Genomic DNA, 27,229 nt, shown 5'->3' with positions numbered 1-27,229 from the left:
CTTGGCTTGGACTCTACTCCAACAAAAAATTCCGTTTCTCATAAAGCGGAGAGCAATAAAACAAATCGAGCGATAAACGGGGACGAATAACGAATAACGATCCGTCTTGTTTTCCTTCGTTTCACTTTCACATTTTTCTTCTTTTATTTCTTTTTCCAACAATCACAAAACAGTCATTTATATATTCACAGTAATTTAATAATAAGAGGAGACGAGAGGAATTTCGAATAACGAAAACGAATAATAACAAAAGTCTGTACGTTTGCAACGATAGGAATAAAGCCTCGATCGGTAAATGTAGACAGATCGAAATTATCGCGAAACGAATCGATCGCGTTTCGCTGTTCACTGACCATCTTTGCGTCACGCAATTGTTCGCGTTTCCATCGTTTTCAAGGGCATGTGGTGTAATCGACGAGATCTTCGCTATCGGTCACGCCAACCATCCGCCAACATCTCGGCAACACCTAGTCGAGGCGGTATACCCCGTGGTACGCCAGCTCGCCGGTATATCCTCCGCGCTTAGGTAGAATCTCGCTCTCGGATCGCGGATTTCGCCGGGGCGCGATCTTTGGCACCACGCGTGTGGTGTTCGAGAGCGAAGTGCGCAGCGGCGGAGGTTTATGGTTGGTCGAGGACGCGACCGGGGTTAAGGGAATCGGACCTGTGTTGCAAGTCGGCAGGGGGATGCAACGGTCAGTAAGCAATCGGCCCTCCTATCTGCATCTTTGGCACGAGTTTTTGAACATACAGCCCAAGCGTTTCCCGGGTAAAAATCCTGTGAGTGAGATTCTTTCTTTTGAGACTCGTTTTTATTAAATTATTTGAAACAGGGTTTGAGGTTTTTCTTCTTCTTTTTTTTTTTTTTTTATTTTTATGCATCGATCGAACGATTTCGAGAGAAGAGTAGAGATTGTTCGTTTCGTTTAAGTTTCCACTCGAAAGTGTGGATATACTTTGATGATCATGCTGGATGTTATATATCAAGGGAGCAATTCTCGAGGAATGAAAGATGAGAGTAATAATCGTGTCTTTAAAGAGGAGGTTGGATAATTTTCAGAGTTGATAAAACAATTTGGTTTTTGAATAAATAAAGCGTAAAAATAATAATAATAATAATAAAAATTATTTATCCTTGCTTCAGTAAAAAAGCAAGTCGTGGAGAATCGATTTAAAAATTTTAATAAGCAGAAATCGATTTTATCCGCTCCCTTGTATTTGCCTTACTACTATTTTTAAATACTGCGCCAACAAGTCCTTTGAAAAAAAATATCGTTCTCTATATAAGAAACTACCGCTAACGTGTTATCAACCATAGCGTGCTAATAGATCGAAATTTAAACGTGGAATTATTTAACCGCTAATAAGATCCGGAAACAAGATCGAAGACGATCAGACGACGGTGACACCGCGAACGTGTTCCTCCGTGAATTTTATCACGTAAATTTTATTGTTAATCTGTATACGCAGATCGCAGAGAAATAATCATGAACGTATGTAAATTGAATTCGTTCGTTTATTAAATTATTTATAGTTCGCTCGAATGAACGAATAAGAATCCGTCCAACCGATGGATTTGATTGAATCAAATCGATTGAAAAGTTGAACGATCGATCGCGGAATAAATAAAAATTAATGTTATTATAATTATCCGAGATTCGAGGATTTTGTGCCGTTCTGTTTTCAGTTTTACAAATCGACCGGTATTATGAACGTCTCGACCGTTTTTCCGGAAGGAGTCGGTGAAACGGAGAGGTCGCAGCGTCACGCATCAGCGAGCGTAAAGGATGACGAGGACGTTCAAGATAGATTTAATCGTGAGCACTGATTCTAATCCGTTCCCATGGTAACCTTATTGTAATTTTTGAGTCATTCGCTCAAGTTATACTCTCCTCCATGCTCGCGTCATCCCTTCATATTATTATTATATCACTTGCGTTACAGGAATTTGAACGATTTTTAATTTAAAACGGATATAATGCTTGATACGATTGAAAGAAAGAGTAAAAGTTGTTGTTGTTACGTATATGGAAGAAATTAGGGAGTATCAGAGATTTCAAATAAGAGAATGAGCTTTGGAATTTTTATTTTGAATATATTTTCGATTATCGAATGAATATTTAAAATTTTAGCCATCATTAAATGATGATTTTTGACAAGAAATATTATATAAGAGATATTCTAATTGTAGACAAAACTCGCGATGAAGATAGGATTAAGGTTAGGTGTAAAGAACATTCGCACAATTTCAATATCAACGATAATCTACGTTTAATTGTAAGCACTATATAATCCGTTTTTATGATAATTTTTCACGTTATAATTTTTCAATGCTTTCATCACTTTTGTTTCACATTATATTATTTACTGTGTTAGAAATTTGATTGTATACAATATCTTTTCGATGAATATTAAAAATTTTAGTCATCGTTAAATTGTTGACAAGAGGCAACTCTCTGTATTCTTTTATATCCTGGACAGAAAATATTCTTATCGGTATTGTAGACAAAGCTGATGATGAAGGTGGCGTTAATGTAAAGAACATTCGCACAATTTCGAAACATATCAATTTTAAGATCAACAATAGTCTAGAAGCCTGGTTTTATAAGCATAAATATATTTTGCACGTGTGAAATAATTTAACATATAATCATAATATTTTGAGAAACGATTCCTAAATCACTTGTATGATAATTAAATTCATTCTAAAGGAATATAAATTATTACCGTATCGGTGCGTGACATTTTCACATAAAGTAAAGAGGTTGGAAATTTACCAAACGTGTGTATCGGTAAAATCGGTTGAATATGCATTTCCAGTGAAAAAAAAAAAAGCGTGATTCATTATCCGTTTATTCGATACGTAATTAATTCATACATATACACATATGTACGTATGTTTAGACGAGTCCTTCGAGAGAAGTGATTATGCAATTACCATGAAATTTGCTGATACATCGTGTCCTCTTACGTACGAATAAATTGGCAAAAATTTTCCACATTGTTCAATATCTCGGTATAATCCGAGAAATAATTAAAACACCATGCTCGCCACGTGTGAATATCTTTTGTTTGTTTGGTTAAAATGATAGTTATGAAGCATGTTACTCGATAATAAATGATCCTGTCATTATTATATACACTTGTAAATATATTCTTTACGCTTGAATTTTAATTCAAAAGAAAACTTTTCCTCTTGTTAATTAAAATTATAAAGTACCTTTGAATCCTTCACTTCGATAATTACACTCTATAAAAATGATTTTCAATTTATCGACGGAGAAGCAAGCGAGACGTTAATTCTAAATTAATTGTAAGGATTCTCGATAGATCGCGACTCGCTTTTGTTTGCACATAAGGTGTTAATTCATTATAGTGGACAAATGTACAATGTATAATGTACGTATATAAAAGGCAAAGTTCAAATTCGCTTAAAATTTTCTTTTAGATATAATCGCGATATAATTTGAACATATTCCAAGCAAGAAACAATATTTCGTTGGAAAATAGAAAAAAAGGATCGAATCTATGAAGAAAATAAATAAATAGAGGGAAAAAAGATCCATCTTTTTCGATAAATCTATATAACGATAGTTATAGAAAGTCATGTTCTCGAGACACAACAAGATCTCTCCGATCTCTGTGTAACGGAGATCTGGTACACCGGTATGATTCAGCGGCGGTGTTTGGAAATTTCCAGATTTCACCTTGACTTTGATTGCAAGTCGCACGCGAGCCTGATCGTGCGAATCCCTCAGATACAGAAGGCTAGTACGTGTTACGTGTACTAAACAAATCCACCGAGACGAGTTCAGAATTCTATCTCGTTGAAAAAACGTGGCGCGTTTTTTTTTATTGTGAAACGTATTAAAACTGGAAAATTTATTTTCATTCGTAAAACGCGTACATTTAATAATTCAACTTTGAGACTAGTCGAATGCGACAACGTGTAATCTAATTTTTTTTTCTAATTCAATTAAAAATGAATATTTTCTCGTTGTGGTACGAAGTAATTATGCTTAAAAGCATTACGAAACGCGAATAACCCTAGGGAAAAGTCTCTCTCTTTCTCTCTCTTGTAGACTAACAAACTTGCTTGACATTATCGTAGAATTGAAAAAAAAAAAAAACGAATGGAGGATGAATAATTGAAAACGCAATAATCACGATACATATATGTCTTAATAAAACGGAGGGAGATATTGCTATGCGTAAATTGTAAAATGAATGTGAATTATGTTAGTACGACAATGAGTTTCTTCTATGCGCATCTAACTTGGAATGCATACCGAATGAAAATTGAACCGCATACCGATGCACATTGACTATGCAGTCTATGCCAAGAGATGGATAATAAGGAAAAAAAAGAAAATAACGTGTTTAATCAAATTTTCCAATGACTATTGAATCTCTCGTGATTTTCTTGTATTGCTATAAAAGGAAACATTTTTTCTTTTTTTCTTTTTTCTTTGCAAGCTAATAAATCGGTTAAAATCGACGAAAAATACAAAGATCGAAAAAAAGAAAAAGAGAATTTCTGTAATTTTCTTTGGAAATATCGAAAATTGAACGATCGTTATAACGACCAGTTTTCGGCCTAACTGGATTGATTAAACTTAGCACGTGCTGCAAACCGGCTCCACCGGATGAAACGCGTAATTACACGATGCGGATTCGCGTCAATGTTTCGTAGTTTTCGTGATGTTCGTTATCCGACACGCGTGAAACACCGATGCAAAAAAGAAAACCACTCTGTGAATCATACGATTTATCCGTTTCGAGAAGAGAAAAAGAACGAGGAGTGTGGTTATGTTGACTTTCGATATTTGTAAAAAAAAAAAAAAAAAAATACGTGAAATTGAATTAATCATTCGTGTCATCGTATCTTTTTCAGAAATGAGATATTCACTGATGAAACGTTTGCAATTTAAAATGTATTTCGAATTAAAACAATCGTTCGATTTAGAATCACGGGTAAAAAACACATAACCTATAAGAATGAGAATACGCGTAATAATTTCGTAATAATTCGTAATTAATTTGTTTATTTCATTAAGACAAATCTCGGTTTAATCGGTGCTCCTTATCAGGGAAACGCATTGTTCTCACGATTTTCTCAACACACAACAAATAAGTTTACATAATGTACAATCTTCCTGTTACTACTTCGATACGTAACCTTAACCTTCGCAAGTATGCGCAATCGTTAAACCGTATTTACAATATTCAGAGGAAAAATAAGGTGCTTTTTCAATAAAATTTAAAAGTATAAAGATTTACAATTGCGCGATTATTTATTACTCGATCCGACGCAACGTGAATTATAGAAAGAAATTCAGCCAATAAAATCGTCCTTCGCTCGTCGCATAATTAGGTTTAATTACAACGAGGATAAGAATATCGCTGACGAGAATTAATCAACGTTTAGCACAACAAGCCAATATACGTTCGGCTATACTTTATTATCAATCAACTGAACGTTTCAAAATTTATAGCATTTTAAGATAATAAAATAAATTCATGTAAATCCTTTTTCTCGGTCGAACGTAGCGAACTGTTCCATCAAAGTTTACGATTTTCTTAGAAACGCGTTTCCGTTTAATTTCCTACACATAACAAAGAACAGGCATGGATGATTACCGTCAATATACTTAATTTATTAATCAATTAATCAAGAAACGCGAAGAAGAGAATTTCTCGATAGATCGAGTCATTGATAATAAACATTGTAACGTACGGCAGGATTATTATGATTATCTTATTACACAATATATATGTATAATAACCTCGTCGTAGAAATATTTTTACTTATCGATATTGATAGTTTTACGAACGAAATAAAACGAAATTCGTAACGAGACACATAAGGATAATTATTCGATATACTTCGATAACTAAATTTTATTACACGCATTTGCGACATCGATCACGCGTATTTACCGACATCTTGGAACAATATAACGTTAAAGAGACAACACTTAACGACAATTTGTCGATGATCTTTCTGAAATAGTGACACTTTCCACCATCGTTTATCACCGTAATGATACAGTTTGATGTACGAATACAAGTTCTTTGACGCTTAAAATTACAAATTACGATATTTATCTTACGTTTACCAGAAAATGAAATATATTTCCACTCCACCTCCGTGTTTTCGTTTCGATTATGACATCATCATCATCTCTCTCCACGATGTATACATTCCATTATACAAGCCTTTCTATGCACTGACATTCATAATTTCCGCTCGAGAAAATTGCCCCGGGCGTAAAGAGCCTTGCGTTTTGCAGCCTTTTGCGGCGTCGGGGATATTTAATTTCAGGTTTCGATTACGTCCAGAAGTTTAAAGAATATTTTAACGGTGACGTCCCGCAACGGTGGACCGCAACGTGCGCGAATAAAGCGTAACAGAGATTTCATGGTCTCGTGCTTTGCTCACTCGTGCGGTTTCACCCTCGATATAATACAGCCCTGCCGATCTTAACGATTTTCGCCATCGATAAAATCATCGGACCGCGAAATATATACGCAGAAGGATAATTGATACATTTCTCTTACGGACGGATTCGTAACTCCGAGAAAACTCGTCGATATAATATTCGACTTTTTTTTTTTTTTTTTTTTTTTTTTTTTTTAACTAACTTCTTTAATTAACCCCGTTTGCGTAAGTCGATAACATGACGTGCCCCATATACAGACGTTCTTTTTTTTTTTTTTTTTCTTTTTTTTAATCGTAATAATAAATCTTTTCGACGAATCGAGTTAAGAAAAAAAAAAAAAATCGACGATTTTCTAACGGAATTCGAAAGATAAACGAATGCTCATCACAGTCCTTCGTATATCGAGGAAAGAAATGGATGTATATAATGGAGTCATCGCAGAAGGATTCTGAGAGGGAGAAGCTCGTTTAAAACTATCATCACGTAACAGGCATGTTCGTTCAACTGGCTCATCGTGCGGATTTGCAACGAGTAATTTTCCTTCTTTTAACAAATTCTCATGGAGTGCACCTACGCGAAAATTCTCGTAACACTTTGTTGATTTCCATTCATTTTCTTCCTAGAAACGATTGTTTTTTTTTTCTTCCTTTTTTTTTTTTTTTTTTTTTTTTACCTAGAAATCGCTCACCAATTTCGGTTACAATTGTGATCAAGGCAACGATTGCAATTGTATGGGTTCTCAAATGTAATTCGCAACAATACGTTTCATCGAAATAGATTAAAAGATTTACGTAATGGGTTAACGAGTATTATGAGAAATGAGGTGGAATATTTTTACGAATAATTGTTGATTTTTTTATCTCTTATTTATTTTTTTTTTTTTTAATTTGGATATTTAATGGATATTATACTATATTCGTTCGTAGAAAAACGCGTGTAACAAGGTCATAGACTATCATTGTATCATAATTGAATAATAATTGGAATTGCTTTTGAAAGTGGTATAAGTCCGTTTATTCGTATACGTATTGAGATTTTTAAGGATTTGAATCAATTTAAAAATATTGGTAAACGTTAATTAATTCGGGTAATAAACGTTTTTAAAATTATAAATTTGTTAAATTTTATTATACAATAGTAATTGATAAAAATGTTAAAGAAAATAAACGATTTTTTAGCTACAAATGGACTTGTACCACTTTCAATGATAACATATTATAAAAAATTTAAACAATTTTAAATTTATATTTTAATTGAAGTTGGCTTTTCTGAAATGTATTTTTTAATGTAAAAAATAATTAAGTATACGAACGAATAATCGAGTTTATTAAGAAATAATTTCAGTTATATCATAATGAATTTATAAATAAATAAACAAGTATGAAAAGTAAATTACTTCGTTAAGATAACTAATAATAACAAATTTATTCATATTTCAATCTTATTTCTCAATCTCATCATTATTACGAATGGACTTATTCCACTTTCAACAAAGACATTCCTCCGAAAATATTTTACAGTTCAACTTTTTTTTATTAATTTATTAATTTATTGTATAACCATTGACTTTGTGATTATAAATATAAAAAGATGATATCTGACTAAAACCTACCATTAATTCATTTTTTCCAAAAATGGACTTATGCCACTTTCAAAAAAAAAAAAAAAAAAAAACGGTTCAATTATTGCATGGATAAGAGAATAAGATACATTAATATACACTGTACATTAATATAACGCTCTCACGATCACTTTTCTAAACACTCCTCTTTGCTCCGCGTATCCTATTAATCAGCACATGTGGGAACAATGCGAATAAAATAAGTTTAAGAACAAAAAGAAGAACTTTCACTGTCTGTTCTTAACGCCGAAAACTTTTACCATACAAATAATTAATAAAATCTCGAGGAGGATCTTAATGTTTGAGAACCGGCGCATTTAATTTTCCAGTAGCCAGTTTCCAGCCACGAGTTGTTTAAAAAGGAAAGTTTTCGCGGGAACGTGCTTTTTACAAGCAGCGAGCAAAAGAATGATCGCGATATAATTGTGGTAATTTCGTGGGCTCACGTTCACCTCGCTGGTAAAATAGAAACTATCGGATATTACCGTGCGAGATATTGTTCATAAAGGAAGGCTGGATGGCTGTAAAATAGTGCTTACGAGCTTGCTTTTGTCATTGCATTCAAAGTTCAACGAAACTAATTTCTTCCCGACCTGTTATCGAATGCTCGCGTAATCGTTGCACTTTGTACAAAAAAGAGGGAAAGTCGGAGATGATAGAATGATGAAACACATTTGCGTGTGACTGTTGTGTCTACGAATATTTGTACCCATTGTTTTTACGATATAAGTGTACTAACTTTATTTTATATGTGTAATTTGTTTCCGAATAATAAAAAGGTGATGGTGATCTTGAAATTTTTCTATTCGATGTGAAAAGGAAAATCTATTAATGGTATGTTTTTGTACAGAAACTTTTAGATTTAGGTTAAGTTTAAATATGTGATGAATAGAAAGGATTTATTAAAATATATATCAGATTATGTTAATTGCTGGAAAAATGCAAACATTAGTTAAAAGCATATCAAGTTTTTGTGCAGAAATTTTTAGGTTAGGATGAACAGAAAGAATTATTCGAACGTATTAAAAACATATATCAGATTATATTAATTGTTAATCATAACAATAAGTTTATTAATAAGTGTATTAATGTGAAAAAGAATCAATAAGTAGAACAGTGCGAATAAATTTGAGCAATTATTACATCAAAGATCAATACTCTCCTATACGTGAAGCTAAGTGAAATATAATAAAGAAAATTTGTTTTCCAATTCTCACGAGTAAAATCACTAGCATATTTACATTTCCCTAGTAGACGCTCTAATGATATTTCGTTCATAGGGATCGTTCACCTTGCATGCAATGAAATCTAACCATAAAAGGTTCAGAAAATTGTAGAAAATACAGTATCAATTATCCAAATCTTATTTATTCACCATCGGTGCAGCGGTATCGATTGATGTGGCAATTACTTAATGTATAAATTACACATTTTGCGTAATGTACATTACATTTCAAATTACACCAGTAATATTCTCTCCTGTTCAACAATTTCAATAGTAAATTCCTTTATTTATAAATTGGATATAAGAGCATGCATACTTCGAACAATCCGAATAAATTCAATTATTATTCAAATAATAAATTTACTTCATATTGTCCCTTTCTCTCGCGGATTTTATATCGATTCAATAATGCAAATAATAAACAATCCGTTTTATGAGTTTTTGTTTGTATCCTACGAGCTCTTCGAACTTACAAGTACAGCCCCGAGGCCCTTCTTGCTTTCTGGGGCATCGAGTTTGCGAAATACGCCGCGGGTCACGTTTGCTCATTGTTCGCTCAAGGGTCGTGAAATTTGACATTTAACTTCCTCCGAGAATAGATCCGGTCTATTTTACGAGGATCTCCTCACTTTTGAAATAATTTACTCATTTGTTCTCGGCCAAATTCTCGATGATTAATTTGCATGATTCGTTATTTTGCTCGAGCTGTAACTCGCTCGATGCTCTTTCTTCTCTTACCGCGTGATAACATCTGACGAACGAGAATCGTCTCCGTATCTCTCGTACACGTTTTGACATTTTATGCTTATGCTTCGTTGCCACGAATTAATAATGATGTAGGCGCGGTTCAGGAATGAAAGTGTAATATATTAAATATATGACATTTCGTACAATTAAATAGCGAACTTATCTTGCGACGTTAAAAAGATTAATAATAATTTCAATTATTATATAAAGTTGTGCTTTGCAGCACAGTTTTCTTGCTCGCGTATTCTCGAATCGTATATATATATATATATATATATATTTTATTACACTTTTGGATCACTCTGTAAAGTTATCGAGAGATCTTTTTCTTGCCCATTCATGTTCACTTACCTACGAACGATCCAAGTGGACACAGGTGTTCTAGCTGCTGATAGTTAACAGACGCTGTTTCTTGACGGTGCACGAGTCCAATTAAAGGTACTTAATTAAAATAACCGCCCGAAAAACCTAAATATTTTTCAACCGTGCGCTTTCATACACGCTATTTTCTAATTAGATCGACTCGGAAAATTTGCATTTTCCAAATGACTATAAAAGAAAATTCCTTTTTTGTTTAACGAATTATTACATTGATACACCATTCGAACAGCAACGAGATAAATCTTGCGAGGCGAATCAATAAAAAAGAATTAGCGTGGAAAAAGTTGGTAGCATCGAATAAGTTGGTAGCATAACGTAAATAAAGCAGCAGGTGCGCGAAGGATCTATTTACAGGAGACTACTGCGCAAGTGGCCCAATTAATACCGTTTAATTACTATAGAGGGACGTGTAACGATGCGATGCGATACACTTTTGCAATCCGAAAGAATTCGATCAACATAATTATCTATCCCGTGTAGAACAACGCTCGATTGTAGATAACCATTGATAAAAGTGGGAAACGAAAATGTATACCGTTTCGTTAGATACGTATTTACATACACACTTGTTGACCCGTGATGTCGTAATTATCTTGATATCACCTTGTTTTCCACCCGATGATGTCAGCGGAACAAACACACGTGATGGGATCTCGTATTATTGGCAACAATTTAGCGAATATCTTTAATCGTAATCTTTCGTGCACTACGCAGGATGTAGAGGATAGAATTTTGGGTTAATAAAGATTAAAGGAAAATTAATGCTACGATGTAATATTATCGCATCGCGTAGAAAGATAAAGATCTAAGAAATTTTTTTGCATTTTTTTCGTATTTTAACGAAATTGAAAATTTCGATAAGATATAATTGAAAGTCAATGACGAATATTATAATAATTCTGATAACACTTGCTACGAACGTGCTCGATCTCCTTTTCTTTCGTCTAGTTTAAAACTGGATTATGTAAGAAACGGATGAGAGAGAGAGAGAGAGAAAAAGTGGAAGTAAAAATTTGTAAGACACGATTCGATCGCAATTTCAAAAAAGATCAAAACTCATCGAGATTAAATCTTTCAAAATGAAAAATCTATCTTTTTTTTCAATTAAAAATGATAGATCATCATTGGCATTGATGTTTTATGTAAGAACAAAAAAAAAAAAAGAAAAGAAAGAAAACAAATGTACTTGCTAATTTATATTTTCACGGTCGATGAGAAAATCGTGTTTTTCCATGAATCTCGTATGAATTTCCTATGGAACGTTCTTATGGAACAATTGCAACGTCATGTCGAGGATGCCTGATTTGCATATGTAATGCGGCACGCGGTTGTTCGACATTAACTTCCCGTCAATGTTTTTAACGTGAGAAGTGTTTTTCCCGGTTTTTCGCGATTGCAAATGAATTAAAAAGGATATTATAGGAGACAAACTGTTTTATAACGCACACTTGTTGAGCACACTTAAGCAATTAGAGTTGCCAGTTTATGACAAATTGTTGAATGTTGAAAATTAATACTCTTCGCGGTGAAAAATTAAGTACGCAAAAAAAAAAAAAAAAAAAAGAAAGAAAAAATTACGAATTTAATCATACAGAGTTAGGTCTAATGTGACTTAAATGATGTTAAAGTGGTTATTCGTCATATTTCAAGACGAAAAAAAATTTCTCCTCGAGATCGTATCTTTCGAGATTTCAAGATTTCAGGAAATGATATTTCATTTTTACGTGCTTAATTGTGTTCAAATAATTTTTATACATTAAATTTTAAATTTTACGTACGTATTTTTAATCCCATTTTCTTCTTCTTCTTCTTTAAAAAACGTATCCTCTCGATTTGTTTCAATTACGTTTAAATTAAAATTCGAATAAGTAAAATGAGATTAAACACAATTAAATAAGTAACGGCGAGCGGATCAATGGAAATTTCTTTCTTCGAGATAAAAAAGATTAGATTATTAAAGGAGAGATCGATTAATAATAATTTTCAATCAACGAAAAGAATTTCGATATAAATCATAGAAAATAAGTACTGGATCGTATCACGTAACACGCCAACCGTGCATAAATACCTGCCTTATAATCCCGTGCTTGATAACACCGAATAATTATTATTAAACGCTCAATTCCCTATCGATAATCTCATTATTTAATATTTTCAACCTATCACCGCGCACGTTATCAAGATCGTAGATTCTTTTTACTTACCACCATTGCTGTAATCGTTATTAATCTCCATTTCTTTGTACCAAAAAAAAAAAAAAATTCGACTCGAAATTCAATTTATCGATGCTTCGAAGAATAAAATAAATTCTTCGAAAAAAACTCAAAAAGTTATATATCCACTACTCGATTATACATCCCAATCTATTTTTCAATTTCGAATTGTAATCTAATTCAATTTGGAAAAAATTTGGATCAAAGAAAAAAAGAAAGGATTCGTGGATCCTCGGGATTCAGAACGTGCAGAAACACACATCGAAACACACCAATCAGTTTTCAATGAGTTTTTGGTGGGGCTGCACGATGATGAAGAGGCTGGAGGAGGAGGAGATGGAAGGGGAAGGGGGGATCCGCGTGTCGATTGGGAAAGGGGGAGGGGAGGGAGGAGGACAGAAGGATGGAGAACAGCGATATATGAAGGCGAAACTCGCGCTCCACAGACTCAATAGCCCACAGAGACTCCACGTGGTGTATCGTGGAAGTATCGCGAGTTCGTGTACACCACGGAACAACACATTCTCCTCTTCTTCTTTCTTCTTTCTTCTTTCTTCTTCCTTCTTCCTTCTTCCTCTTCCTCTTGACCGTTACACGAGAAGTTACTTCGAACGATTTTCAAACGCGTTTTCCTTTTCGAAACCCAGCTGCTCGATCCCAGTTTCCCAGTTTTACGTCCGATAAAACCGTCGCGATAGTCGGAGATATAAGCGGGGTGATAAGTCGTCCACCATTGTCTTCTCGTTTCGAAAGGCGAAAGATCCTTTGTCTTTGGACAAAGTGGGAGAGGGAGGGGGGAAGGATTGTTTCTCCCCGCGATCGATACACCATTGGGCGAGATGGTGGCCGAGTACCGATGAGAGTGACCGATCCGAAGATTGTCGAGCTCGTCCTTGTTGGGGAGAAGAGAGGGTGGTAGGAACGAGGGAGAAGGTGTTGTGGTGTGCGTTGCACGGCAAACGTGTGAGATTGTATCGAGAGGAGGATGGGCAAGGGTTGGAAAGGTACGTGGTTCCCAAGCTACTTCACTTTCCATTTCTTGTAAATGTTCGTCGAGAGAACGAGACTAAAAACATTGTATTATTATATCGGTTCTTTCAATTTTCTTGACTCGATGCAAATTTTTCTTTTTTATTTATATATAATTTTAATAATGTTATTGCAATATGATTTTTGAGGTTATATAATTTTGATGATAATTCTCGATCGAAATAAAAAAAAAACCTTAAAGGTTTGTCATTATTCATCTTATCGTGCCATAATCGTACGCCAATCGTCATATTTATTTTTTTTCGTTGCTTTTCGTCTTTCGCATAAATTTCGAACGATATCGCAAACAATTTAATCACAACTTATTAAATATATAAGATTTTTGTATATTATTTCTATACGTTACATAACGCGGTATCTCGATATAATATAACCACAGAAATAGAATTTCGACATTCGTATCAAGAAGAAACTCTTCTCCTCCTCCTTTTTTTCTCTTTTACTTTTATAGAACACTGCAAATTCGCGTCACCCACGTCGTCCATCCTCGTGGATTACGTAATTTCTCTTCCCTCTTTTTTCCAAAAAAAAAAGCAAAGGAGAAAGGAAACGAAGAGAAAGAGAGAGAGAGAGAGAGAGAGAGAGAGAGAGAGAGAGAGAGAGAGACGAAAGGCAAACATCATTGGTACAATGTATTAAAAATTCATACCCCGTATTTCGATGATCGATGCACCGACAAACAAGTACATATATACGGGACGTTTCTTCGCGAGAGAAAAAAAGAAAGAAAAAAAACAACAACAGTCGTCGGCACCGACAATGACGAATATTTATATATTCATATACGTTCGTCGAATACACACGAATTTTGACGTTTCAATAATGGATGGATGGGAGTGAAACGCGTCTCCTTTTCGCGTGTATCGTTTAATTACCAACAAAATGTTGCAATTGAGAGACGCTCGACAACATAATACGTGTTATTTTCCTTTTTTCTCTCTCTCTCTTCTTTTTCTTCTTATTCTTCTTCGTTCTGTCCAGGCGCGAAAGATTTCGTCGGCCTCGAAGAGGTGACGAAGGTCGAGTTTTTGGTGATGCTGTTGGCCGAAACCCTGGGAACCTTTCTTCTCGTGCTGATCGGTTGTGCATCCTGCATCACGTGGACGGCCAACAATCCTCCAACGGTGGTTCACATAGCGTTCACATTTGGCCTCGCGGTCGCCAGCCTGGCTCACGTAAGTCACGTGTTTCGTATAATCACATTCACGCTTTTGCTTGCAAGGATCACGTCCTAAACAAATTAATCACGCTTCGAAGCGTAACAATGTTTCTTCTTTCGAATTTTGCGATTGGATAATTTTATCCAAAATGAATTAATCTTTGAATTAATCTTGAAGATATCGATAGTTTAAGCGGATGTATGAAAAAAAAAAAATTTGGATTTTTAAGAAAAGAAATAAGAAAAATATCAATTAAAAGTAAGATAAGTAAAAGATGAAGATATAAACGAAAATAATTCGAAACATCTTATAATCATATAATTTCTCGTAATTTAATCATCTAATTAATATCCCACTTGTCCAAAAAGAAAAAAAGAGAGAAAAATTTTCCAAAATTTTTAAAAACAATTTTCTAAAAAATATCTTAATATCGTGTTGATTCGAATCGATCGAAGGCATAGGATGAATAATGAATTTGCCGAAATTTCGCCGGCCTACGCGCTCGCTCTCTCTCTCTCTCTCTCTCTCTCTCTCTCTCTCTCTCTCTCTCTCTCTCGAGTTTTCCTTCCCGCGAGAGTGTTACACGCGTGATAAATGGTTCGCCACCTCGCATTTATCTGATTTCATTGAATGGACAAAAGTAATCGTGTTCTCGACTCGTCCCATAAGAATCGTGTATCACGAATATAAAAGGAAAGGAAGGGAGGAGGAGACTCCATTCACCTCATCCAAAGCTATCGGTCACGATGCGTTTCACGAAGTTCGGATCGTTTCCATCCAATTCGTGCATTCGTCACTCGAACTTCGACTTCTTTCTTTTTCCTTTTTTTTTTTCGATTAGCAAATTGAGAATTAATTCATTGGATCCTATAAGCCCGCACGCGCAAATTATTCATCGTTGAAATCGAAAGCGATCAGATCATAGATTTTTTTTTATTCGAGTTTTACGATCGATTTCGTTTTTCGTTTTGCCTTAAAACAGTTTCTATATTTTTAACCGATCTTTTAGGATCTATCGAATAATATATTGTTTAAAAATTTTTCGAAATCAAACGAAATAAAATTAAATTGAAAAATTTAATTTCAATTTGATCAAACGAAATTTTATTCAAATTTTATGATTTCGTTTTTCGTTTTATATCAAAATCTCTTATATATATATATTTTTTTTTTTAATTGATCTTTTAGGAATGATATATCGAATAGTATTAAAATTAAATCGAAAAATTTGATTTCAACTCGATCAAACGAGATTTTATTTAAATTTTACGATCAATTTCGTGTTCCAAAATCACTTATATATTTTTAAATCTTTTAGGAACGATCTATGAAATAATATAATATTTAAAGATTTTTGAAATTAAATATGATTAAATCGAAAGCGAAAAATTTGATTTCGATTCGTTACAAAGGAAATTAACATGAGAACATGATCTTTGATTGGATTCAAAAACTAGGCTTTTTTATTTATCGTCCGATTAAATACCGCACGTGTGACAATGCCCTCCGCAAAAACCTCTACACAATTACATTAATTGACCATACATTATCTCCAGTTGGGGAGGGCGGAGGGAGAAACGCGCAACAGTTGCAGCAGAGCACAGTAGAGATATTAAAGTGTGAAGTACCGATGAAGCGAGCGCGCAACATTTTATCGCAACGTATGCCATTAAACGAAGTAAATCTTTTCTGAACGCGACCTATTTTCTCTTTTGGAACATTATTTTCCTCCTCACCGCTCAATGCCAAAGTTTCGCAACATTCGTTTCAATATCCCGCCTCACCGACAACCATCAACAATTCCACGATTCAAATTTCACGCATCTATTATCCTTTCGTTAATTATACGAAAGGAGGAGGAGGGATCGAAAAACCTGAGTCCATCCGCTTGTCCAGTTGTTCAATGTTCGGCCAATATTGAAAGTAAAACGAGAAAAAATCGAAATCGAATGTTAACACGATCGGTCGACTAGGCGTAGGCTTGGATCGAACATGTGGGAAGCGTGATGGACCCGCGAAATCTGTTATCTTCCTTTCTCAAACGTTTCACGTAGACTGTGTCTCTCTCTTTCCCTCTCTCTCTTTTTTCTATCTTATGCCGGAAGGCACGAGGAATTACAAACGAGCGTCCAACGACACGGAGGTCGTACATTTACTCCGCATTCATTGACATTTGGAGAAAAAAAATCATTCAACGAGGATCGAGTCTCAATGACTGACATCCAGCTACAAATCGATGTTGTACGAGAAATTTAAAATAGAACGGTTAACCGTGAGTCCATAATGTTGCATAATAATCGAGACTATAACGATCGAATGTTTCGAAGAGAATGATAAATTTAGGTATCTGTCGACCGAACGAATACACAAGTTTATTCTGCCAATTCGTTTGCCGAAAGAAATACACGTATATGGTTCTAAATATTTCTTTCGCTTCTTAACGATAAATTCGACTCGAACAAATTCACTTTGATATGAAGTTAAATATAATTGGAAAAGATTTTGTCTTAATTTTAAATATTTTTTTTTTTTTTACTACTTACGATAACGGGAATAAATTCGGATGACAAGTAAAATAAATATTAAATACGTAACGAGTTTATTTCGCGAAATCATTTGCCAAGAAAGATGCATATATATATACACGATAGGTAAAAGGAATCTTTCCCATTTTTAAGGAGTTTCTTTCCACTTTTGTAACTGGGGCAGAAGCTAACGAGTCTTGGCGAATCAATTACTAATTCGCTCTCTTCTTTATCTTTCGCCTTTCACGACGTGTAACGTCGGAACAACGATCGACCTAACGGATACTTGGACGCGTTCCGCGGCTCGGTCCATCTTTAGTTCAGGCGTTGGCCGCCAGTCGGTGATTGGTATTTGCTCTGTCTGCGCTGCGTTTACTTTTGCGACGTTAGCGAGTAAATAGTGAAGTAAACGGGCAGCCGGTAACAAATAGAAGATGCGGTAATTAATCGAACGCTTTAAGGGTTCCCGCTCTCGTTCGATGAAAAATAACTCTCTCGTATCGTATATTTTTCGTATATTTTTCGTATATAAAAGAAAAATGGCTTAAACTCTTAAAAATGGACGAAAGTTAAATTTTGTTATGAATCAACCCGTGCAACTCGATTTCTGCGATTATCACAATAATTATATAATTTATACAATGTTTTTACACTGTTCATTAATCATCTTGATCCAAGCATCGATCAAATCAGCCGAACCCCGCTTTGGTTCGGGCAAAATTTCAGGTAAAGAAAAAGCGAAGTATATTAAAAATTCGAGTTCTCTAATAATCGGGCTTTCTTTTGGAAGGAAAAAAAATGTTTTTCTCGCATTCGAAGGATATATAATATATCTTGCGCGAGGATTAATTAATATCGCGCGCGTGCAGCGCCTTTTACGCGCATTCGTTACGTTATATGCATACGCGTGTATTCCGTTTCAACACGTGACACACGCGTTGCTCGATCCGAGAGAGCCGGCGGCAACACGAGCTGGTAGAAGGGTAAATAAGGCCGGTGATTCGCCCAAGGGGGTCTAACTCACCGGATGGTGCAATTCTGCCCCGAAGGCTCCGACAACCTACTCGAGAGACTCGCCTCCAACCTCCGATCGACTAATGTGACTCTTGTTTCTCTTTCGATACTTTACTCTCCTACAGCCTGCCCCTCGTTGCACATACGAGATACAGGCATTTATTATGCTTCGCTCCTCTCGTTTCTTCCTTCAAATTAAATTCGATTATGATAATTTATAATTTAATTGTATATGTATATATTTGCCAAGAAAGATATACATATACATAGATTGTTGATCTTGGCAAATGAATTCGCGAAATAAGCTTCTACGTATTTAATTATTTATTTTATTTATTAAATTTGCTCTATTTTTTTTTCTTTTTTTCGACCAAATGTTTCCCCTCCTTTGTTTCTCTATCTCTGTCTTGTCTCTATATCTATATTCGATATTTTATTATCCGATAGGCTGCCTCTCGTTGCAAATACGAGATATAGATATTTATTAATTTTTTGCTCTTCTCGTTTCTTCTTTCAAATTAAATTCGATTATGATAATTAATTACATGTATCTATTCTTTTTCGATCAAATATGTCTTCTCTTTTATTTCTCTTTTTCGATATATGAGATATAGATATTTGTTAATCCTATGCTTCGTTCGATTATGATAATTTAAAATTTGATATATATATATTTATTTATTTTATATTATTTTATATATTTTATTTTATATATTATTTTTTTATTTTTTTATTTTTTTTATTTTATATATTATTTTATATATTTATTATATCCGTATATATATATTTACCAAAAAGGATACATTGTTACGTATATCTTTCTTGGCAAATGAATTCGCGAAATAAAATCTATTTAATTATTTATTTTATTCGTTAAGTTTCCCTCATCCTTTTTTTCGTCCAAATGTTTCTCCTCTTTTGTTTGCTCTTCGACAATTGGCCTTTGGTGATGAGAACCAGGAAAAACGGAATGCTCGTAATTATTGCAATTCTCACACGTTAGGATGGGAGAAAATGGTGAAATTGTTACGTTGGTGAGTCACGAGTGAGAAGAAAGAGATGAAAGTAGAAGAGAGGAAAATTGTTACTCAATCGCGCGTATATTACGAATCGAGATCGTATAAATTTGAATAAATAATCTTAAACGTATGCGATTCGACGATGTCGTCCGTCGTTTCCTTCCTTTTGTTTTATACTCGAGGCGTACATAACGCGTTCACTGCAATAAAGAAAGACGCGGAAAGAAAGGAAGAGGAGGGGGAAGGGGCCGCAAAAGTCAAAGTTGATAATTTGAATGCAAATCATACGTTTGTGCCACCCCACGTTACGTGTCATTTGTCACGAACGAGACGAATCGTCTCGTGGAAGGAGACGTAACATTGCATAATCGCGAGTAAAAAAAGAAACAAATAACATCAAGTTTTTTTTTCTTATGAGTCACGTAATTAGTCACAAAAGCTTAATATTTTTAATTCGATCTACGATAAAAGTACGTGAAGTATCAAGATATATCGCAAGATGAAGAAAAGATCAATCTCTCGATTTATTATTTATTTATTTATTATTTTTCATAAGAATATGCATGCGAGAGAATATTTTATTCGCTTGTTTTCATCAGAATTTGCATACGTCAAGTTTTACAAAAATTTAACATTTTCAATTCGATCTATGTTAAAAGTATATAAAGTATTAAGATGAAATGATCAACCTTTCGATTTATTAATTAATTTTCCATAACAATACTCGTACGAGAAGAACACTCATCTTTATAACCTAACCTGTCGTTTCCATCAGAATCATAAAATGGATTCTCTTCACCATGCTTTGAGACATTTTTATTAAACCAATATGAAATTTATTCTACAAATCGATTGCATTTCCACTTTTTCTTTCGTTTTAAATACATAAAAAAAAAAAAATGAAAAGCGTTTATTCGTCGCAAAGTAAAGCAAAGCGCGAATGTTTACACGGTGTCACGCGGAGAGGAAACGAAACAAAAAGGATAGCCCAGTGAACGTGATCGCGCGTTGGACGACGCACAACGACTACAAGAGGTACTACTTCTTGACTTGCGCAATCGTGCAACGAGCCGGTCAAGTATTATCGTATTCGTATTTATATTTTAGACGCCTATTGTTCTCTATTGTAACTGAGATAAATCCTTTCAAGATCATTTCTTAACGAAGCGGACAAGTTAATTCTATACAGGTAAAATTAATAACCGTCCTTTTGTTCGTAATACGAGACGAGAGAAAGACGAGAAAGTTGGCTAAAAGTTCGATTCGAATAATTTTCATCCCATCAGTGAAACTTACTATTACATATAATAGAAACTTAATGAACGATCTCCGCCCGAGGAGGATAATTTTAACAATCGTTACATCTTCCAGATTTTTGCAATTTCCTCTGCCCTCCTTCGATTGATAGATTGCTAGACTAGATTTCGAAAGTAGTACAGAGTGCTTGCAACGGTTAAGGTAACATGAAAGCGATTCTCGTTCGAAAAGATTCCCTTGGCAAATATTAGAGTCATGTGGACCTCTTTTCTAAAGCCTTTATGAGAGAGAGAGAGAGAGAGAGAGAGAGAGAGAGAGAGAGAGAGAGAGAGNGAGAGAGAGAGAGAGAGAGAGAGAGAGAGAGAGAGAGAGAGAGAGAGAGACTCCCTCTTTGTCGGCTGCGTTATGCAACGAAGGATCATTGTCCCTTACAACCAGTGATGGGCAAAATTCAATAGTTGAAGTTACGAGTAAAGTTATTTCGATAATTTATCGTCCGAGAACATAATAACTGCATCGTCAAACGAGACTATACGAAAATCGGATCAACTATAATAATTATAAATGTTATTCGACCGTTTTCAATAAATAATTATTTAAATTATTTATGCAAGATTATATTCTGTTTCTATTTTACTGAAATTCGAATTAATTGTTCGCAAATATAATCCAAGACTCGATTTAATTGTCATTGATTGTTATATTAATATATCGATGTATTTAATTGTAAAAGATGAGAGAACAAATTATTGGAAAATATATCTGTGGAAAGAAATCAGTTTCTCGAATTAATATCATTTCGTTACAGAGACACGTAGAAATTGATCGATTGATCGAGTTTTTGGTTGACCCGGCACGATGGATCTTTACGCGATCGTAACGTGATTCGTTCGAGAGAACGAGAGCGGATGTGAATAGAACCACATAGCGAGAGTATCCCGGGGCTGTGGGTCACGGGGAGCCCCCGAGGGAGCCCCAGCTCTGATCCTAGAGATTCTAATCCGAGAGAAACATTTTAAATCTCGTCTTGAATCCTTGAATGAATTACATTACGCGTTGTTCGCTGTGAAAAAGAAAAAAGGAAAGAGAGAGAGAGAGAGAGAAGGAAAGAAAAAACATGATTCACGGATGGAAGAAAGAGCTCGTCGACCTCGTTCCACGAATCCTCAAAGTTTACAATTTTTAGTCTCGTGTGCCCACAGCCGTTCGTTTCGCCACCGTCTCGCAAATCCTCCACCATCACAGTTGTCCCACCAGATATCTAGACACGCTCTTGATTAATAATTCAAGATTACGCGGTGAGCGTAAGCAAATACAGTAAAGGAGGGAGGGGAAATACGAAAAATTTGATCGAGGCTGCCGAATAAAAGTGCACGACGAATCGCTCGTTTATCGCTCGTTCTTGGAAGAAGTGTTGCGCGGACGAAGGACGAGGAGCCGGACGGTACTTTGGATGAAAAGTTGAAGCAACTTGACTTTCCCCTTTGTGGGTTCACGCGTGCGTGTAATATCGGTTGCGTTCGCCGAATAACGGTGGTATTAATTAAAATGAGAGAGAAGGGAAGAGATAGGATTTTCTTCATTCGGCACAAGGCCTTCTCTTTTTTTCCCCCGGGAGAAGAAAAAAAAAGGAAGAAAGAAAGAAAGAGATAAATTCGAGAATTAATTTTCGCAAAAGCGCGCGTCGGAACGCAAAACCTTTTAAAGCGAGAAACCCTTCCTCGTAAACCGATAATTGCCTCTCCAGTGTTTCGAGAGAGTCACCTGTGCTCCATCTTGTAATTAATAAAATCAATTATATATAGTCGATATCGCGCCGTTTGATCTTCGCTCCGTGCTCCGTGGTCAAAATTTATCCTGGCAAACGTGGCTGCGACACTCTCGAGAAACGAGAATGATCGAGAAGAAGACACGAAGGAAGAAGAAGAAGAGGAGAAAGAGGAGGGAGGGGGGAAAGATGAGTTGCGTAATCTCGCGGCAACTGGTCGGCGCATGTGTATCTCGATCGCCTGGGGCCAACCGAGACCTTGCCAACGTGCATGAGAACTGGGCCGCAACCTGGCCACAAACCGACTCGCCATCTAGACTTTACCATTTACACTTCCCTCTCTTTCCTCTAAATTTTCATCATTCATTCCTCCCGATTCGGATAGCGTCCTTTTTCCTTTCCTACGATTTGCATTCAATCGCACTCGTGGATTTTTCTTAACACGTCCGCTTTTACTTTGAACCGATATGAAAATTTCGTTCACAGATTTGCAAGTTCGAGATCGTTGAACTCTTTATAGAAGTTTATATATATATATATATATGTGTGTGTAAGTGTATCGTGTGTTTATATTAAAAAATTGATAAATGTATTCAGAAAATTTTCGATTTTAATATCGGGCGATGAAATCGTTTCTTTTCTTTCTTAATCTTCAACGACTGTTTTTTTTTTTTCTACGATTTCTTTGTTTGGAATCCCAATTTCTTCCAACTGGTTTCTGCCACGATATTATTACAAACATTTCCGACGGGTCGAGCGACGCCGAAGAGTCTGCGATGTATTTACTCTCCCATTATTAATCCTCGTAACACGCATATTTTAATATTTACTCGTAACACACATATTTACCCACTCATTCGATCCAAATATTTATTTGATACGCAAATACGCGTCTAAGAATTTTTTTTTCCCATATTTACGAAAGTAATAATAATTTGTACCGGTTGAGTTTATGATAAAAAAAAATTCACGCGCGAAAGAGGAGAGGAAATGATGTATGCACGTTTTGCTCTGGAAAAAAAAAGACAAATACAAATCAATCGCGTTGCGTCAATATTTCTCAAAACTCGTTCGTCGTTTATACTTACCTACAAAAGAGCACACGCACGCGCGCGCATTTATTGCCCGGCCAAGTATCGCAACGCGAATTAAGGGCGACTGTTGCCATGCAAGATATCCAAGAGTCGCAACGTTGCGCGCGTTTCAAGGGCTCGAAGCGAAATGGGCCGTTGTTCGCTTTCTGTAAGAAACGGAACACGGAGGAGAGACGACACTTCGAGACGGGCTTCGAATTTTGCCCGTCCAAACAATTTCGTAGCCGTGGATCTAACGATAAGACTTCTCGGATTTCACCATTATTGCACATACACGTTACAATCGTTAGGAAATCGTTCCGTGAGGCGAGATAAATTTTTGAGATTCTTTTTCTTTTTTTTTTTATCGTATTCTGACCGGTCATGCTCCGCAAATTGCGAAATTCGAAATTAGGATTAGAGAAGTTTCTCGCAAAAGTTTCTCGCCGGTTACAAACACGGACGATAAACAAAGTATCTTGTGACACCAGTGTACTAGTTATTATCTGTTTTTTGATACGTAACGCGTATGCTACCTGTGTTTCTAGAACGAGGTAAATTTGAGAGATTTGCGAGAAAATATTTGTGAAACGTGGAATTTTGATAGATCTTTGTCTTACGACACCAGTGTATCAGTTATTATCTTTTTTTGGTACGTGCTGTCTGTGTTTCTAGAACACGATCGAGGTAAATTTGAGAGATTTGCGAGATTTCGCGAGAAAATATTTGTGAAACGTGGAATTTTAATAGATCTTTGTCGTGAGATTAAGAAAAGTTAAAAGGTTTACGATATATATTGTTGTTGTTGTTATTATTATTATTTTCGTATTTTAAGGTGTTGGGTCCGGTCTCGGGATGTCACGTGAATCCAGCTGTATCGGTGGGCCTTTTGGTGAGCGGAAACTGCAGCTTTCTAAAGGCGGTGTGCTACATTGTTTGCCAGTGTTGTGGTGCAATCGCCGGTTCGGGAGTTTTGAAGGTAAGATTATTGACATAATATCTCTCGCACGAGACGCGGCTCGAGCGTGTTAATCGGCCAATAATCGTACCGTTTTAACTACGCTCTCTGCTAAATTGGATTTTTATTGCCGCTACTTGCAATTTATCTACATAACGCATACGTGTATATGTATATGTATATGTATACATGTATATCCTCTATCCATTCTTCTTATCTTTTTCATTCAATTATAAGTATCGTAAAAAGAAAAAAAAAAAGCTTCTTAATCGTTTACTTAAAACGTTTTGGAAGGTCATGGTCTTATCTTATCCCGAGTATGCCGGGATTAGTTACGTGAGAAGGCAACGGCTCGAACAAATTGCAGATATACGTTATGCCTGATTCGTTCCAGACAGTCGATTCACAGCCACGCATTAATTTCTACGATTAGTTTTTATTGATGAGCTCTTGGTGTTCCGTGTATAATACTAACGGCGCATCGATCGTCGTTTATAAATACGTGACGTGACGAAAAAAAAAAAAAAGGACGGGAAGGTAAATTGACCATTAACGGATCGGATTTAATGGAATAAATATGGTTCGATTGATTTAAAAAAAAAAAAAAAATTTCGGCTATCATTTCGGATAACGAATAAATTTCTCTTTTTTTTTTTTAAAGCAAGGCGGCAATAAGTAATAATTGTTGCAACGTGATTACATCTGAAACACTGTTGCATCGAATTACATAATGCAACGTGTTAGTCCATTAACCCCACCATTGCCACCCGATCGACCACCAAAACCTGGTCCATTGAACGAAATGCCACTATAATTACCTAATAAAAACGATACGACGAAGAACAGAGAACATGTTTGATTTAATTTTTTTCTCCCCCCTCCCTTTTTCTTTTCTTTTTTTTTCTTCGTGATATAATGTTTCGTGCCAACACTACTAATTGACGAGTAATTACGAAAAAAAAAAAAAACTCTTGGAATCGCTCTTTAATCGATTTCAACGCCGTGTTACGGAATAACAAGTTTCTTTTTTTTCTTCTTAGAAAAATTTTTCCAATTATTTGCAGTTATTGATCCCTAAAGAAACGATCGGTCAGGGTTTAGGCGCCACGGGGCTGGGCGAAAAAGTGAGCGAGAGCCAAGGCATCTTCATGGAAGCGATAATCACGTTCCTCCTCCTTCTGGTTGTCCACGCGGTCACGGACCCGAAGAGGACCGACACGAAGGGTTGGGCACCGTTGGCCATCGGCTTGACCATCACCGTTTCCCACATGGCAGCTGTACCCGTGACGGGAAGCAGCATGAATCCCGCCAGAACGTTGGGCCCAGCTGTCATACTTGGCGAGTGGAAGAATCTTTGGGTCTATTGGATCGGACCGATAATCGGCGCTTGCGCCGCCGGTGGACTGTACAAAATGGCGTTCAGGCGTAAAAAGGAGGACGACGAAGCTTCCTACGATTTTTAAATTTTCTGATGAATAATAATTAATGCGAATATCGTTTTTTGCAACGATATGCATTGTTTATTATTCTTTTTTTCTTTTCACTCGAAATTAATGAGATAATAGATATTTTCGTAAGATACGAGTGAAATTGTTTTGAATTGAATAGGTTATGTTAAGTGTTTGGTTTAAAAAAAACTCTCGTATCTTTTATATTTATATATATATATATATACACGGTGCTCGTAACTGACAAGACAGGGTATATTTACATACGTTTCGCTTATTTGCATATGTCCGTGAAAAAATAAGAAGAGGAAACAAGTCAATTAAGATTTAACGACGATTTGAATTATGGAAACGTGAGTTAATTAATTCAAGAAACATTATACCTGATCGCGTTTGCTCTTTCACTTTTTTTCTCTCTCTCCTATATTATAAGGAAATAGAAGAAACGTAAATCTTGTTGAGTGTAGAATTTTGTTATTGTTAATAATATAATTAATTAACGATGAATCTGTTTAATATATTAATATATATATATAATATATCATATATTCTATTAGATAAATAAGAAATTAATTGATAACGTAAATATGATATTAAATTGTTAGAAGATTAATATATATTTATTATATATAATTTGTAAGATTTCGATGTAATATCAATTGATAACTCGTAACTTATTAAATTGCGATTTCATTCGATCGAAATAATCTCATAAGAAAAATATTATCGTACTTATATACATTTCGTACATCGATATTTTGTACCTTGTTTAAGTTTTGTATATATATTGTACTTAAATTATATAGCTTGTAAGATTCCACGTATAAATATATGTGTTTATATTGCATGCTATATATATATATATATATATGTACATAAATTATTCTTTTCTCGACATATAAAATGATTCTGGTTAATAAATTATTTAACGACCTACTACTATTTTCCATAACGCAATAAACCCATGAATACGTGAAAAAAAAAAATTAAACGAATAATTTAACGACGACGATATCCATGCAAATTATGAAATATAAATTAAACTTGTAAATTTTACCTTTATTCAAATACATAGAGACATTTCTTTTTCATCAAAAAAATTTCTGAAAAAGCTTTTGTACGTAAAAAAAAGAAAAAAAAAAATGACGTATCATACGAAAATTCACGTACGCGCAAAAAATCGATAATCGATATCTCGGATAGTTTCATTCTGTCCTTCTCTCTCGCACTCAAAATACGCTTACGAGTCGACGAGTGTCTACAAAAGATTCGGCTTGTAAAACAAATTGGGAGGATTGAATCAATTACACGTGCTTATGTTTGTAAG

General features: G+C 35.1%; 1 protein-coding gene across 2 annotated transcripts; it reads left to right on the top strand.

Annotated features, from left to right (window-relative positions):
• Positions 1-636: 636 nt before the first annotated feature.
• Positions 637-26,964, top strand: LOC122710404 (aquaporin AQPAn.G-like). 2 transcript variants are annotated; one of them, XM_043928251.1, is made up of 5 exons: positions 637-780; positions 1,688-1,817; positions 14,662-14,855; positions 24,332-24,475; positions 25,519-26,964. In XM_043928251.1, exons 1-5 carry the CDS (start codon positions 688-690, stop codon positions 25,915-25,917), a joined length of 960 nt encoding a protein of 319 aa, XP_043784186.1. In that variant the 5' UTR covers positions 637-687; the 3' UTR covers positions 25,918-26,964. The 2 variants fall into 2 exon arrangements, with proteins under 2 accessions (XP_043784186.1, XP_043784176.1); XM_043928241.1 differs by lacking the exons at positions 637-780; positions 1,688-1,817 and adding an exon at positions 13,093-13,634.
• The last annotated feature ends 265 nt before the right edge of the window (positions 26,965-27,229 follow it).

This window comes from Apis laboriosa, unplaced genomic scaffold (assembly GCF_014066325.1).
Source record: "Apis laboriosa isolate Shangri-la unplaced genomic scaffold, ASM1406632v1 scaffold105_cov147, whole genome shotgun sequence".
Taxonomy (NCBI): Eukaryota; Metazoa; Arthropoda; class Insecta; order Hymenoptera; family Apidae; genus Apis; species Apis laboriosa.
This window is presented reverse-complemented; position numbering and strand designations above follow the sequence as displayed.